General features: G+C 39.6%; 1 protein-coding gene across 1 annotated transcript in view; it reads right to left on the reverse strand.

The window, feature by feature from the left end:
* Positions 1 to 776: 776 nt before the first annotated feature.
* Positions 777 to 15,395, reverse strand: part of LOC139445972 (S-crystallin SL11-like) — a 52,129-nt gene continuing 37,510 nt past the window's right edge. The window contains exon 5 of the mRNA XM_071227221.1: positions 777 to 5,957. Coding sequence (XP_071083322.1) covers positions 5,793 to 5,957 — 165 coding nt within the window. The 3' untranslated portion in view covers positions 777 to 5,792. The remainder of the gene's footprint in view (positions 5,958 to 15,395) is intronic.

A 15,395-nucleotide genomic window follows, 5' to 3' on the forward strand; every position in this document is an offset into this window, starting at 1 on the left:
TAGGTTGTTCCAAATGAAATGTCTGGGTATCAAATGCTCAACAACACCCGCAAATCTGACAACACATACTGGTTATCACCAAATTAAACTTTGTCCGGCGGAATACACTGTCTAGAAACACTATACACAAATCTCTGATATATGAATATACATTTAATTATATATATGCTATAAAACCTATGACATACATGTAGACAACAATATATCGCCATTTAGACCAAGGCGTCTTGACCTGACGGACATTTTTTACTGGTGCCCTTGGACAATTTGCCTGAAAGCAGTCACACAATTTGATTTAAAGAACTCAAGTCTTATTTATAAATTTCAATTATTTGCTAACAGTTTTTATCGTCTTTAAATAACGATAAAGTGTTCGTAATTCCTTGTACAATCAACGAAAGGACATATTGTTACTTGCAAAAAAGGCAGAAGAAAGATAGCTTTTTCGTTTTCCATAAATATTGATTGAGCAACTGTATAACACTATGTTTGATAAGAACACAGCTAAAGGATCTGGACCGGGGGTGTTTGACATTTTTGCGCACAATACAATAAAATCCAAATAGTTTATTTCTACCATTACACTTCATACAAAAGTGAGACTCGAGCTACATGAGTGAGTGAGTGAGTTGGGTTTAACGCCGCTTTTAACAATATTCCAGCTATATGACGGCGGTCTGTAAATAATCGAGTCTGGACCAGACAATCCAGTGATTGACATCATGAGCATCGATCCACGCAATTGGGATCGATGACATGCATCAACTATGTCAGCGAGTCTGACCACCCGATCCCGTTAGTCGTCTCTTACAACAAGCATAGTCGCCTTTCACGGCAAGCATGGGTTGCTGGAGACCCATTCTACCCCGGATCTTCAAGGGTCACTGTTGGGGTGTGTCGGAGTAGGTACTGGCAGGATAATAAATTAGCTTTTTCTGTTCTGATAAAGGACCAGGAATCATGATCATTTTGATAAAGGGGCTGATGTCATCTACAGATAAAGGGGGTATTCCATTGTACTGATAAAGGAGCTGGTTTCCTGTTCTGATAAAGGAGCTGGTTTCCTGTTCTGATAAAGGAGCTGGAATAATGATCAGACAAAGGAGCTGGTACCATGTACTGATGAAGGGGCTGTCATCTACTGATAAAAGGGGTATTCCCATGTACTGATAAAGGAGCTGGTTTCCTATTCTGATAATGGAGCTGGAATAATGATCGGACAAAGGAGCTGGTACCATGTACTGATGAAGGGGCTGTCATCTACTGATAAAGGAGGCATTCCTATGTACTGATGAAGGAGCTGGTATTATGTACTAATGAAAGAGATATTCACATTTACTGGTAAAAGGGCTGTTTTCATTTTCTGATAAAGGAGCTGGAATAATGATCAGACAAAGGAGCTTTTTTCATGTTCTTATAATGGAGCTGCTATTATGTACAGGTAAAGGAGGTAATAACATCTACTGATAAAAGAGATGTTTTCATTTTCTGATAAAGGAGCTGGAATAATGATCAGACAAAGGAGCTTTTTCATGTTCTGATAAAGGAGCTGGTAGTGATGAAAGGATTAGTATCATGTGATGATAAAGGAACTTATGTCATATACCGATAAAGGGGTAATTATCATATGATAAAAAAAAAGCCAGTATCAGCAGAGCAACGTCTCAACAGAAATAAAGAAGCTGTCCTCCATACAATTGTTGTAATCTTCCCCATCCTCTACTGTCAAGCAAAGTATGGGACAAGAGACATGGGAAAGACGCCTATTACTGATGCCATGTTTCCAAAGTTTGGGATTAAACATATTTGAACATTAGCCATTGAGCTAGCCAAACGTTAATTGCTGTAGGTAATGGGTAGGCCTTGTTGACGTTTTGAGATTGGTCCTCTGTAGATATACAAATAACACTATTACGTAAGAAGCAGGTACAGCTTACCCTTTTCGCGAACACCTGGAGCCATCACTGAATTTCAGTGATCCATCCATATAATGGCATCACTGTTTTGCCTTTTACGTCTTATGATTTCTGTTTCGGCAGATAATCGAGACTGATTATTCTCTGGCATTGGCGCTTTGAATTTACAAGGCAAGGGAACCACATTGCTGACTGTACTCTCCAAGGTCTTTTGCCCATGTTCATTATAGTCTCGACGGTGCAATTAGTGCTTTATGGGAAACAAAGTTGGGTTTGAACAACCAAAATTAAATCTGTTGGACTGCCAATTTGGCGGAGTCTAGTCACCTTTAAGATCAACAAGGCACTCACCTTTAAAACCAAAACCCTAAAACTCACAACTCTACCACCGCGACAGTGAGTTAGGGGTCGAGAATCAAGTACTCTGTGCATCCATATGGTGGGAAAATGTTACTTTTCATATAAATATACATGGATTGTATTTTCTTATTATTTCCGAATCATTCCCCGTACTACAGCCCTTAGCTTTCTTTCTGTCTATATTTTTGTAGGTGGCAAGAACAGGTTACTCTAAACATGAACCAGTGACTTGGCTGCCTTTATTTGGCTACACATAAGATAATGTCTTTGCGTGGCATATAAACCTAATCGTAATTCTCTGCACGGCACAAGTGTACAATGCTGGACTGCGTCTGACTATACTCGAATCTCAAATGAATGAACTAGAGCAAGGGGCATTATCTGACTATTCTTTGGTAAGAGGAACTGCGTCCACAACTGATATACCAGAACATGGAAACGTATTTGTGCATCTCAGATGTCACAAATAGTATTAAGGATATGGTCCTTAATGGCTACAATACTGAAATATATTTTATGAAGTCTATACAATTGGCCCTTTGAAAATGCATAAGGGGAACAGAGACACCCTGGCATATTAACATGACAAAATCTCATTTTCGTGTTTTGGACAGGATGACCGAGTCCAGGTTCCACAATTAGACGAGTTGTGTCCCTTTGACGTGCCATGATCCTCAAATCGTAAAACAACACTACTGACTCACAGAAATTTGATCATAGCTGAAATACTTAACCTTGCATGCCGTAATGTAATGTATTTAAGATGATGTCATGTTAATATCTGTATTGTACTTACTCAGATGTCATACAATCATTGAACAAGTTAAATATTCAATGCAGTTAAAGGGTGCGTTTCCTTTGCAGGTCAGTATATATACGAATTAATAAATTCCTTTAAGGTATATAAGCATCGAGATTTATGTTAAAAAACGTGTAAAGGCTATATATTGTAAAAAATACGTATAACATTTAATAAATCGTTGCTGTGCCCTATGTTTGTAAATATACATATTTTATATGTGGATACCGTATATATGCGGACTACAGGTCTACCCGAATATGATCTTAGTTACATCGGTGTGATCTTTTTTTAATAGACATGCTGGATGTTCTAGAAATAATATTTTAGAGTAAAAATTAATTGTTAGCATCCTGTGATAAGAGAACCAAATTGTCTTGAAGAACTGACTGAAAAAGATATTCTTCGCACCTTCCCCCAAGAATATTTAATTTACAGATTAAACATGATAATTATTTGAAAGTTGTTGTTTAATTTTCCATTTTTTTGTAGTTAAGTGGAGCTTATGTTGTTATATAACGACAAAGCATATGTGTGAATGTTTATTTTTTCAGAGTAGCTTCCTGAGCACAAGGTTGATAAAAAACTAATCGGGCAGTGTTCTTATTCCAACAACTAATCCTGATTTATAAGTTCGTGACAAGGGATGAATCAGTGTTATACATATGACTATATACAGTGGACAAACAGTACAATCGCTAAACTAACATGATACTGAATCCTCCTGTGACATATAGGTATTGTGGTAAACTTTCCTAAAATAACCCGTATTGAAAAAGATAAACTTATATAAACTTACATATTTTGAAGCACATACCAATCGCTGATGTAACTATTGTATTGTTTTTAAAATGATTATTTTGTCCCAAACCGAAAGACATATCCTGTTAAGATAGCACCTATTTCTCATATGAATTAATTATAACTGAATGAAATTACAACACTTTTCGTTGAAACATCATTTGAAGCACCTGTAAAAGGTCCTCGGGAAACGTTATGACAGCGTTTGTACGAGAATTGTTCTGAGATATGAATCATAACATGCAGAAAAATTAACTACAAATATCTAATATCTATCATTGTTAGCTACTGTCTTGTTTCGAAAAAAATATGTGTTGGCCTTTTTTTAAAAAAAACATGTAAAAGAAGATCCTATATTCCATCAAACATAATTATACATAACAACGTCCATAATATTAATGAAATATCCTTTGAAGCACCCGTAAAAGGGTTTACGGGAAGCTGTCATGCCAACATTTGCACTGACACTATTCTGATAATAGGCATTTCTTTAGAACGTATATCTTATAAATCGAAAAATTACATTACACCAACGATGAGGATGTGTTTGTGAAACAAAAAGTCTCTTCACGGGCAAATCATTCTTTGGGTAGTGGCAAGATTTGCCTCTTGCATTCAATATACATGAACATTCTTTACACATACATCGATATATCATCGATGCCCATTTAAAAGATTAGATGAGAAGAGGAATACTTGACTTTGACTATTTTACACAAAAATTGTAACGACCGAGCATTTTATATTCTGGGCAGGGTGGGGTGGGGATTAGGTCCGGTGAGGGTGAGTTACCTGGGGGAAGTATTGGCCCTTCGAGTTAAACAATAAAATAATTGTTAGCTGCATATACGGGAAGACCTGAACAAATTAATTAAACTGTTAGACTTCTTTCATAGGGGGCATAATAATTTAGCGATATGAGTATCCATGTGGTAAATGGAATCTAGCGCATTATAAATGCACTTCTTGTTATTATTATTAATAAAATGATTTTGGAGCAGTGACCAATCCCCATCCCGAAAATGAAATGGTTGGTCCATAAGCTATAATACACATTACAATAAGAAAGTACACATTTAAAAGTCATGTGAAAGTAACAATGTCTGAGTTTGAATTTAACTTCCATCTACTCTTTACCAAAAACGCCTTTCTGTGATAACAGTATATTAGCGTATTAAGGGTTAAGACAATGTATGTCTAAGACGCCAATTTTAACGAGCAGCGTAATTGCTGTTATATTGGACACACAGACTTTATGTAACTGAGATATATAGCGACGCATTATGTATTCTCACGTGTTTTACACACGCTAGTCAGTGGATCCAATCGGTTACTAACTTGATTGGTACAGTCATATATTATATTACAGAAAAGCATACGATTTGATAGAAATAGTATCAACGTAAATGAATAATGTGACAGTCGGTGCAATCTTAAACGTTTTCAACAATTACTGGAGAACATAAGACAGTTGAAAAAAATTTCAGGACAAAAGTTTAAAGGATGTCACACATGCCATCTTTTCAAAAATGTGAAGAATGTTTTGGTAAAGTTAACTGTAACTGAAAGTAGGTGAATAAGCATGCTTTTGTGCCGCTTTTAGCAATATTCCAGGCATATCAGGGCGGTGACACCTTAAGTGGGTTTCACACATTGAACCCATGTTGGGAATCGAAACCGGGTGTTCGACGTGAAGAGCGTACGCTTTAACCACTGGGCTACCTCGACGCATCTATGAGACGGAATTTCTTCGCGAAAATGAATATCTTACTATTTCTGGTCAAATCGTATGCAATATATAACATTCATACACAAATCTGTCAACAACCGTGCGATATTGAATATGCTGCCATGTATACACGTACGTAGCCAAGAAGATGACGTCGTGATGATGTCATAAATGAATGACGTCATAATCAGATGACAGTCTTGACCCGCTTTGTGAGGTAGTTGTGAATGTTGTCATGGCTACCCACTCGATTTCGGTGTGCCTTCACCTTTGGGCTGTCCTTAAGAATGTCCGACCTTTGGTCAAGGGGATACTCCATGACGTCATAAACGGCAAGGTCGGCAAGCGAGAGCTGGAAATACGAAATGAGTCAGGTTTAATGATGAAAACTGCAACTCTTTATACAGCTGTAAATCTATGCTTTTAATTTATTTAAATTAATGACAATGACAATCTTTTATTGTTCTTTTGGCCAACAGACCCAGACAACATATGAATTTTCCTATATTATAGATTGTACACATGTGCGCTGGGCATAACTTATTGTTTGATATTTCCATGGTTCTTGAACATACAATACGGACATTTAGCAGCATAAATATTGTTTTCTTCTTATTTGATAGGCGCCACGATTCGCTGTGAAGAGTTGCGTCCCTTGGGCACGCCAGAAACCTATGATTGTTGGTTCGAATACCGGTTCGCCCCGATTATGTTTCTAGGTTTGTCAGCACCATACCCGTGCTCGTGGGTTTCACCGAAGTGGTAAACGTCTGAGACCTGCATCACTTCGGGCTTTCCTCCCACATTAAGCTGACAAGCCGTGATATAACTGGAATAATGTTAAAAGCGGCGTTAAACCCAACTCACTCGCTCACTCACTCAAACCCAACTCACTCACACTCCTATTTGATAAGCAAATGGAACGTATGTCATGACAATTAATAATATTAGAGGGAAAATATGAAGAGCGTTTATCATTATATTGGGACAGTGCTAAAAAAAACTATTTAAAAAACTCTATATTCGGTATCAGGGTCAAAATGAAGCAAAGGATACAAAGGGTAAAAATGCATTTTACATTCCGGATGTCATGTGACCATAATTTGACCGCTGATGTGTTCATTCATGCTCAGTTAAACGTCAAATGGCACTGTGGTATTAGTAGAGATGTGTAAGATAATACGAGGTTTAGTGACGGCGTGTCGACTTCAAGCACCCCGTCGTCGCCTCGTGTGGCATGGAACCGTCATAACGTCATGACGACGTTCACATGGCGTGGAAGACAACGTGCACTGATTGCAAGGACGTAGTTGTGGTTAGGTGTATCATCTCTTCTAATAGAACGCGGGACATTACTCACATGTCAGCATATGCCCATTAACCACCGGGCTTCCTCATAACCCTCTTTCCTCATCTGGGAATAGATAACCAGTAAGTGAGTGTGGTTTTACGCCGCCTTTAGCAATATTCCAGCAGTATCACGGTGGGGAACACCAAAAATGGGCTCACACATTGCATCCACATGGGGATTCGAACCTGGGCCTTCGGCGTGACGAGGAAAGGTAATAACCACTAGGCTACCCCACAGCCCCAATAGGGAATAACGTCACAAAATAAGAGATGCAATTGTAATGACACTGTGACAGAAACGTATGACGAGACATACAATTTAAGCAGTGTCAATCACGGCATTGCCAAAAAGCCAATAAATATATGTATTTGAAATAAGTAATTATATATTTACGATTAAAAGATGCCTCATAACAAAATATGTTAGGATTCAAACAACATTTAAGATCAGATAATCAGAAAATAAATCCTACTGAATTTTCAATTTAGATCGACTAGTGGTGCATTCATTTTTTTCTGGAAGATGTAAACGAAATAACCTCTACTCAGCCCTAAGCACCTTGTATAGACTGTATAGAATTGTATCCTAACGTTTAATAGGATATAATACGTTTAATGGAGTTTACTAAAAGATGTTCACACTGCAGCAACGTTTAACTATATCTGTGTTCCCTACCTAAACACTGTAGCGAGCGATTTCCAATATCCATAACTAGTTAAACATAAGATACACAATTATGTCATCTCACATCTCCGCAAAGAGAACCTGGCCATACATTGACCATGACAGTATCTTTAAAAACATCGATGGTTTACTGAAGTAATCCATTCATCTCGGCCCCGTTTCACATGGCGATCTTAACGCAACGACTATCGTTAGTCTGTGTTAATGTATGGGAGTGACGATGTTCGTGGCAATAAGATCGCTTTGTAGAATAGGCCCTGGTTATTTTCTCCATTAAACCTCGATGACAAAACATTGTAATGTGTAAAATCCACTTTAATCACCTGTAAGATGTTAAGAGTGAGTATTAAACGTGTCATATCAACTATGCATCTTTAACAATTCTGCATTGCCCGCAGACATAAACCAAAGGCGAAGTCCAATAAATGCGCTTCAGTGCAGTCCCCAGGACGTGGTATTACAACGGCTACAATACTTCTGTGTTCACAGCAAGTAGTGTTTGCCTCAGGTTATGCGAGATCATTATTGTACAGTGAAATACTTGAGCGTATATATCGAGCGTGTTTACATTTTGACACTTTCCAATAACAGGTGTAAAGTTTCACAAAACTTGAAAATGAAAAGAATAGATTATGTATTTTATCAAAGGTTCGCAGTGATAATGCTTGCAACTGTAATGAATATATATGCACAAGTATGTTCTCTTCTAGGATCAACACATCTCGGCCTGTATCTATAGTATACCCTATATGTTGGAATGAGCTGGCAACGAGTCATAAGAACGGAAAACCCTTAAACTTATATCCATTAAACGTGCATTGCATTCATTAACGTACACTGCATACTTTACACGCACACTGCATCCATTAAACGAACACTACATTCATTGAACGCACAGTACATTCAATAAGCGTACACAACATTCAATAAGCGTACATAACATTCAATAAGCGTACACAACATTCAATAAACGTACACTACATCCATTAAATGTACATTGCATTCGCTAAACGTACATTGCATTCATTAACGTACACTGAATCCATTAAACGTACACTCCATCCATTAAACGTACACTACATCCATTAAACGTACATTGCATTCATTAAACGTACACTCCATCCATTAAACGTACACTCCATCCATTAAACGTACACTTCATCGATTAAACGTACATTGCATTCACTGAATGTACACTTCATCCATTAAACGTACACTACATCCATTAAACGTACATTCCATCCATTAAACGTACACTCCATCCATTAAACGTACACTCCATCCATTAAACGTACACTTCATCCATTAAACGTACACTCCATCCATTAAATGTACACTTCATCCATTAAACGTAAACTACATCCATTAAACGTAAACTACATCCATTAAACGTACACTCCATCCATTAAACGTAAACTACATCCATTAAATGTACACTTCATCCATTAAACGTACATTCCATCCATTAAATGTACACTTCATCCATTAAACGTACATTCCATCCATTAAACGTACACTTCATCCATTAAACGTACATTCCATCCATTAAACGTACACTTCATCCATTAAACGTACACTTCATCCATTAAATGTACACTACATCTTTTAAACGTACATTCCATCCATTAAACGCACACTACGTCCATACGGGGGTTCTTTAAGATTAAAAAGAACATGTGCATTTGTGTACGACATATCATGTTTTCAATATTCAATGCCAAGCCAAATAATCAATCCCCTTGCCAAACCCTTCCTTTAAAAACAACCCAGTGGTCGTGTTTACCTTAATGAAGCAGTGGGCCGCGCACCGCCGATGAAAACAAAACAGAATATGCAAGGTCAAGGTCGTCAAACATCAAAAAAGCCCGCCTGTCATCCCTGTGTGAAATGTGCGTTGTCTTTAACCGGGGTCAAGGAGTGCTGTAGAGTCCCCCCTTATTCACGTAGTGCTGGGTGTACATCGAGATTGACCTACTTGCTAACTATATCAATGAGCTACGAGATGCCACGATTTTGATTGCTCATAAATCAATGAAAGAAGTTCGTAAGTGTCAACCAGTGCAAATTCGGGACCTAAGCTGGGTGCTAGACTCCCCGAGGCTCTTGTGAATGTTTTTATACACTATTCTGGTAGGACGCTTGTGGGATGTTGGAATATCGGTTCAGCTCGTGAACTGATTGTACAGACATAAGGTTGTCATGATTGCCATTTTTTATAAAGGTGAATATGATCGGCATCGCTATCAAAGGTGACTTTTTTGTGAAGTGACATGGGATTTAATGCCATGTTCAAGTATGTTATACTTATGTAGTGACGTGTGTGCGTGTGCGTGTGCGTGTGCGTGTGCGTGTGCGTGTGCGTGTAAGTTCCTTTGAAGTTATGGCATCAACAACCGGAGTTGTAGGCTTCTCGAAAATGACCAACGGTGCTTGCCGAGACATGTGTAGGTGGTGGCGTTTAAACTACAAATCTCTCACTCGGATACAAACTGAATTAGGGGCGGTGGGTAGCGCAGTGTTTAAGCGTTCACTTGTCACGACAAAGGCCCAGGTTCGATTCCCCACATGGGTACAATGTAGGACGCACATTTTGGTGGGCCCCGTTGTAATATTGGGAGGCGTGGGTGGAAATGAATTCATTTAGATGTATGGCATTTTCAATGCGAAATGGGGTTTAATGTCATGTTCAAGGATGTTTAACTTATGTAGAAATGCGCGCGTGCGTGCGTTGCTTGTGCCAGTCCGGACTAATATTTTTTTAGTGCTACCATACGGCAGTTTAATGGATACCCTACTCAGACACATTCTACTGACACTGATTAGACCAGTACTTTAGACTCTTTGATGCCGAGTGCCAGGCAGTGTAACAACAAGCACCATATCTCAACGCATTTTGGTACGACCCGACAAGGGATCGAACCACTGACTTTCCGCTCTCTGGGAAGAGGCTCTATCCACCAGACAACGGAGGCGGTTGTTTGTTTTAATAGTATCTGGTGTAGAATTAGGAGTGTTCAGTCCGTCTGTCATGCGGTGTTTGCATACAAGTGTGTCATAATGACTTACTGCTAGTTTGAAGGGCTTCCGTATATCTGGGATGTCCGTATACATGGTGTGTCCGTATAGTTGATATGTCCGTATACTTGGTATGTCCGTATACATGGGATGTCCGTATGTAGGGGATGTCCGTATGTATGGGATGTCCGTATGTATGGGATGTCCGTATGAAAGGGATATCCGTATGGATGGGATGTCCGTATGTATGGGATGTCTGTATACCTGGGATGTTCGTATACCTGGGAAGTCGGTATGTATGGGATGTCCGTATGTATGGGATGTCCGTATGGATGGGATGTCCGTATACATGGGATGTCCGTATGGATGGGATGTCCGAATGTATGGTATGTCCGTATGGATGGGATGTCCGTATGTATGGGATGTCCGTATGTATAGGATGTCCGTATACATGTGATGTCCGTATGGATGGAAGTCCGTATGTATGGGATGTCCGTATACCTGGGATGTCCGTATGGATGGGATGTCCTTATGTATGGGATGTCCGTATACCCGGGATGTCCGTATACATGGGTTGTCCGTATACATGGGATGTTCATATGGATGGGATGTCCGTATGTATAGGATGTCTGTATGGATGGGATGTCCGTATGGATGGGATGTCCGTATACATGGGTTGTCCGTATACATGGGATGTTCATACGGATGGGATGTCCGTATCCATGGGATGTCCGTATACATGGGATGTCCGTATCCATGGGATGTCCGTTTGTACGGGTGGTCCGTATGTATGGGATGTCCGTATATATGGGATGTCCGTATACATAGGATGTCCGTATACATGGGATGTACGTATATATGGGATGTCCGTATACATAGGATGTCCGTATACATAGGATGTCCGTATGTATGGGATGTCCGTATATATCGGATGTCCGTATACATAGTATGTCCGTATACATAGGATGTCCGTATGTATGGGATGTCCGTATACATAGGATGTCCGTATGTATTGGATGTCCGTATGGATGCCAAGTCACCGCATCCGTATACTTATGATATCCACATTGAGGTAGTGTCTATCCACATATTCGCACTGTGTCTGTATGCTGGTGATGTCTGTATGCCTATCTCTTCAGTATGCTGCTGATTTCAGTTCACTAATCGTGTTTCTGTCGTGGTGATGTCCGTATACTGATCGTGTTATTATGCTGGTGAAGTCCATATACTAATCGTGTTTTATGCTGGTGATGTCCATATACTGATCATGTCTGTATACTGATGTCCGTATACTAATCGTGATTTTGTGCTGATAATATCAGTATGCTAATCATGTTTGTATGCTGGTGATATCAGTATACCAATCGTGTTTGTATGCCGGTGATGTATGTATACCAATCGTGTTTGTATGCTGGTGATGTCTGTATACCAATCATGTTTCTATGCTGGTCATGTACATATACTAATCGTATCTGTATGCTGGTGATGTCCATTTACTCATAATGTCTGTATGCTGGTGATGTCAGTATACTAATCATGTCTGTATGCTAGTGATGCCCATATACTAATCATGTCTGTATGCTGGTGATGTCCGTATACTCACCATGTCTGTATGCTGGTGATGTCCGTATACTAATCATGTCTGCATGCTGCTGATGTCCACATAGTAATTGTGTTTGTATGCTGGCGATTTCCATATTCTAATCATGTCTGTTTGCTGGTGATGTCCACATGACAATCGTGTTTGCATCCTGGCGATGTTTATATACTCCTCATGTCTGTATGCTGGTGATGTCCGTATACTAATCATGTCTGTATGCTGGTGATGTCCGTACACTCATGATGTCTGTATGTTGGTGATGTTCATATACTAATCATGTCTGTAACCTGGTGATGTCCAGATAATAATTGTGTTTGTATGCTGGTGATATCCGTATATTAATAATGTCTGTATGCTGGTGATGTCCGTATACTAATCATGTCTGTATGCTGGTGATGTCAGTATACTCATGATGTCTGTATGCAGGTTATATCCGTATATAAATCGTATCTGTATGCTGGTGATATCCGTATACTAATCATGTCTGTATACTAATCGTATTTGTATGCTGGTGATATCTGTATACTAATCATGTATGTATGCTGTTGATGTCTGTATACTAATCGTATCTGTATGCTGGTGATATCCGTATACTAATCATGTCTGTATGCTGGTGATGTCCGTATACTAATCATGTCTGTTTGCTGGTGATATCCGTATACTAATCATGTCTGTATGCTGTTGATGTCTGTATACTAATCGTATGTGTATGCTGGTGATATCCGCATACTTATCGTATCTGTATGCTGGTGATATCTGTATACTAATCGTATCTGAATGTTGGTGATGTCAGTATACTGATCATGTCTGTATGCTGGTGATATCCGTATACTAATCATGCCTTATGCTGGTGATGTTCTTACACTAATTATGTCTGTATGCTGGTGATATCCGTATACTAATCATGTATGTATGCTGGTGATGTCCGTATACTAATCATGTCTGTATGCTGGTGATGTCCGTATACTAATCATGTATGTATGCTGGTGATGTCCGTATACTAATCGTATCTGTATGCTGGTGATGTCTGTATACTAATCATGTCTGTATGCTGGTGATGTCCGTATACTAATCATGCCTTATGCTGGTGATGTCTGTATACTAATCATGCCTTATCCTGGTGATGTCTGTATACTAATCGTATCTGTATGCTGGTGATGTCTGTATACTAATCGTATCTATATGCTGGTGATGTCCGTATACTAATCATGTCTGTATGCTGTTGATGTCTGTATACTCATCGTATCTGTATGCTGGTGATATCTGTATACTAATCATGTCTGTATGCTGTTGATGTCCGTATACTAATCATGCCTTATGCTGGTGACATCTGTATACTAATTATGCCTTATCCTGGTGATGTCCGTATACTAATCGTATCTGTATGCTGGTGATGTCCGTATACTAATCGTATCTGTATGCTGGTGATGTCCGTATAGTAATCGTGTCTGTGGGGTGGTGATGTCCGTATACTAATCATGTCTGTATGCTGGTGATGTCTGTATACTCATCGTATCTGTATGCTGGTGATGTCTGTATACTAATCATGTCTGTATGCTGGTGATGTCGGTATACTAATCATGCCTTATGCTGGTGATGTCTGTATACTAATCGTATCTGTATGCTGGTGATGTCAGTATACTAATCATGTCTGTATGCTGGTGATGTCCGTATACTAATCATGTCTGTATGCTGGTGATGTCCGTATACTAATCATGTCTGTATGCTGGTGATGTCCGTATACTAATCATGTCTGTATGCTGGTGATGTTCATACATATTTGATGTCCTTTTGTTTGCCGTGCCGATATGCAGGCGGCGTATCCCCGTGCGTTGGTTGTCTTTGTTGCGTTGTGCGTATTGTGTCAGTATAGTCGTCACTTTGATGGGAGCGCAAGGATAAATAAACAGTGAGTTAGTGATTGAGTCAGACTTCACGCCGCAATAATCCGGCAATATCACAGCGTGGGGCATCACGTTGTTTCAAGGAGAGGGTTCGAACCCGTGCCTTTCGCACAAATGCAAAAATGCCTTTATGCAAGTCCACTTAACATGAATGTATAGAAAATACATTCCAAAGTGTAGGCTCCCTAGGGAGCTGAAAATGAAATTCGAGTGCACAGTGATCCATTGATCGAGGTAATAAGAGCGTAGTGCCATGAGCATTCACTGCGTGTTCATATCAGACAAAGAATAATACGGACCATTCTAATAAGGTATTCGGGTCAGTGCGAACATGAAGCTAGCTATCAACATCAACCGTACCCCTATGCCTCTGAATCCCAACGGGGAATAATTAAATAAAAACACCTTGCTTTGCGCTATTCACATGCAACACTTCAAACGATAGCTGCACTAGCTGCAGAGGTTATATCTCACCACAGCTTTGACAAACACGTAAGAAAGGTACATCAGCTCGGTTAGACACAGTCATCTTCTTATTGATATCCAATGTGCATATCCACATAAAAAAGTTGATTGAACAAAGCCTCACATAGAAGAAGACCGCCTCTGTGGTCTAGTGGTAGCGCGTCTACTCGGAGAGCGGAAGGTACGGGGTTCGATCCCCGGCAGTGTTACACCAATAGACGTTAAGAGATGGTACTTGTTGTTATCCTGTCTGGCGCTTGGCATTGAGGTGCTAAAACAAGGACTGGTCGGCTTGGAGTCAGTATACTGTGACTGAGTGGGGTATTCATGTTAAACTGCGGCATGGTATCTCAGTGGGCACTTTAAAAGTACTAGTAGTGGGACTAGTGCAAGCAGCCACGTCAGATGTAAGGCTACAGTAGTCTGGGAAGGATGACTCACTAGATCAAGAAGGATGATAACGATTGCTTCTTGTGGTCTGTGTACGGTGACACACTACATCAAGAAGTATGGCAAAACTTGCTTCTTGTGGTCTGTGTACGGTGACACACTACATCAAGAAGTATGGCAAAACTTGCTTCTTGTGGTCTGTGTACGGTGACACACTACATCAAGAAGTATTGCAAAACTTGCTTCTTGGGGTCTGTGTACGGTGACACACTACATCAAGAAGTATGGCAAAACTTGCTTCTTGTGGTCTGTGTACGGTGACACACTAGATCAAGAAGTATGGCAAAACTTGCTTCTTGTGGTCTGTGTACGGTGACACAC

The sequence above is a fragment of the Haliotis cracherodii genome, unplaced genomic scaffold (assembly GCF_022045235.1).
Source record: "Haliotis cracherodii isolate W230 unplaced genomic scaffold, xgHalCrac1.p SCAF_6, whole genome shotgun sequence".
Lineage (NCBI taxonomy): Eukaryota > Metazoa > Mollusca > Gastropoda > Lepetellida > Haliotidae > Haliotis > Haliotis cracherodii.